The sequence below is a fragment of the Bison bison genome, unplaced genomic scaffold (genome assembly GCF_000754665.1).
Source record: "Bison bison bison isolate TAMUID 2011002044 unplaced genomic scaffold, Bison_UMD1.0 scf7180017864080, whole genome shotgun sequence".
NCBI lineage: Eukaryota > Metazoa > Chordata > Mammalia > Artiodactyla > Bovidae > Bison > Bison bison.
Genome location: NW_011494652.1, coordinates 397108 through 398239, shown reverse-complemented (window position 1 = coordinate 398239; position 1132 = coordinate 397108). Strand labels below are relative to the sequence as shown.

General features: G+C 62.0%; 1 protein-coding gene across 1 annotated transcript in view; it reads right to left on the bottom strand.

Annotated features, from left to right (window-relative positions):
* Positions 1-1132, bottom strand: part of TOLLIP (toll interacting protein) — a 19010-nt gene that overhangs the window by 2824 nt on the left and 15054 nt on the right. Inside the window, exon 5 of the mRNA XM_010837804.1 lies at positions 721-811. Within this exon, the coding sequence (XP_010836106.1) occupies positions 721-811 (91 nt within the window). The remainder of the gene's footprint in view (positions 1-720; positions 812-1132) is intronic.

Below are 1132 nucleotides of genomic sequence, written 5' to 3'. Positions count from 1 at the left end.
ATTCCCGGCTCTGGGCCCCTCCCCCTTTAGCAGACCCCCCGCCTCTCCTGAGGCCCCTGCCCGGGTCCAGGGCTGTAACTCCAGCCCTCACTCTCCCATGCGCTCTGCTCAAGAGCTCAGAGGTTTCTCAGGACGTGGCCACCACCGTGTGCACGGCATCCGCGCGTCCTTGCCCATCTCCCGGGGGCTGAGCCTCCCACGCTTGCATCCCACCCCGTCCTACAGACGTTCACAGGCAGGGGAGCTGAGTCACTTCCAACCAGAGCCAGGGTGGGAACTGACCACAGGCTGACGTGAAGGCACAGAAATCCAAGAGAAAAGCCAAACCCAACCTGACTCTGCTGCAAGACGCAAACCACCAGGTCATAAAGGTAAACGCTGTGAGGTCAACGGCTGCGTACGGGGAACGCACGCAGGAGGGCTCAGGCACGCAGCCCGTCCACCCACCCGACAGGACGTGCCTCGCGCTATGGTGACTCAGAACACTCAGAAATCACGCTTCCCCGTCTCCATACGTTTCAACTCACCTTTGCACCGACAGAGAAAAAAAAACTATTCCCTACACGTGCAGAAGCCCACACACAGCAGCAGACCGCCGGTTAGGGAGGCTCTCCAGGCACCACTTGCAGAGCAGGCCCAGCCTCTCGTCTGACACCCCATGCACCTCCCTCCTGCTCTGATGCCATCCCAGCAGACGTGCTGCGGGGAGGGCAGACGCACCTGTGATGGGCACGTAGCCCACACCCTGCTGGTACACGGTGGGCATCAGGACCACGGGCTGAGGCGGCATCATCATGGCAGCCGGCAGCGACTGAAACACACCAAAGATGGCCCAGGGTCACGGCAGAACACGCACACCCAGCCTCAACAGGAGCACCCTGCAAGGGGACAGCACCGGGCCTGGAGCCCCACGGGTCGAGGCAGGGACACGCCCTGTCCGCACCGTCAGACTCCTGTTCACACCGACTCCCCACAGGCTCCTCTGCGGGCAGAGGACGACGACTTGGGTGGAGCGTCTGTCGTCAGACCTGCGGAACCCCGACTGAGAAGAGATGACCCCTGAGCCGAACATCAACAGAGGACGCTGCTCAAGAACGTAAACCGAAGTGTGAACTTCAGGCTCAGACTCCTG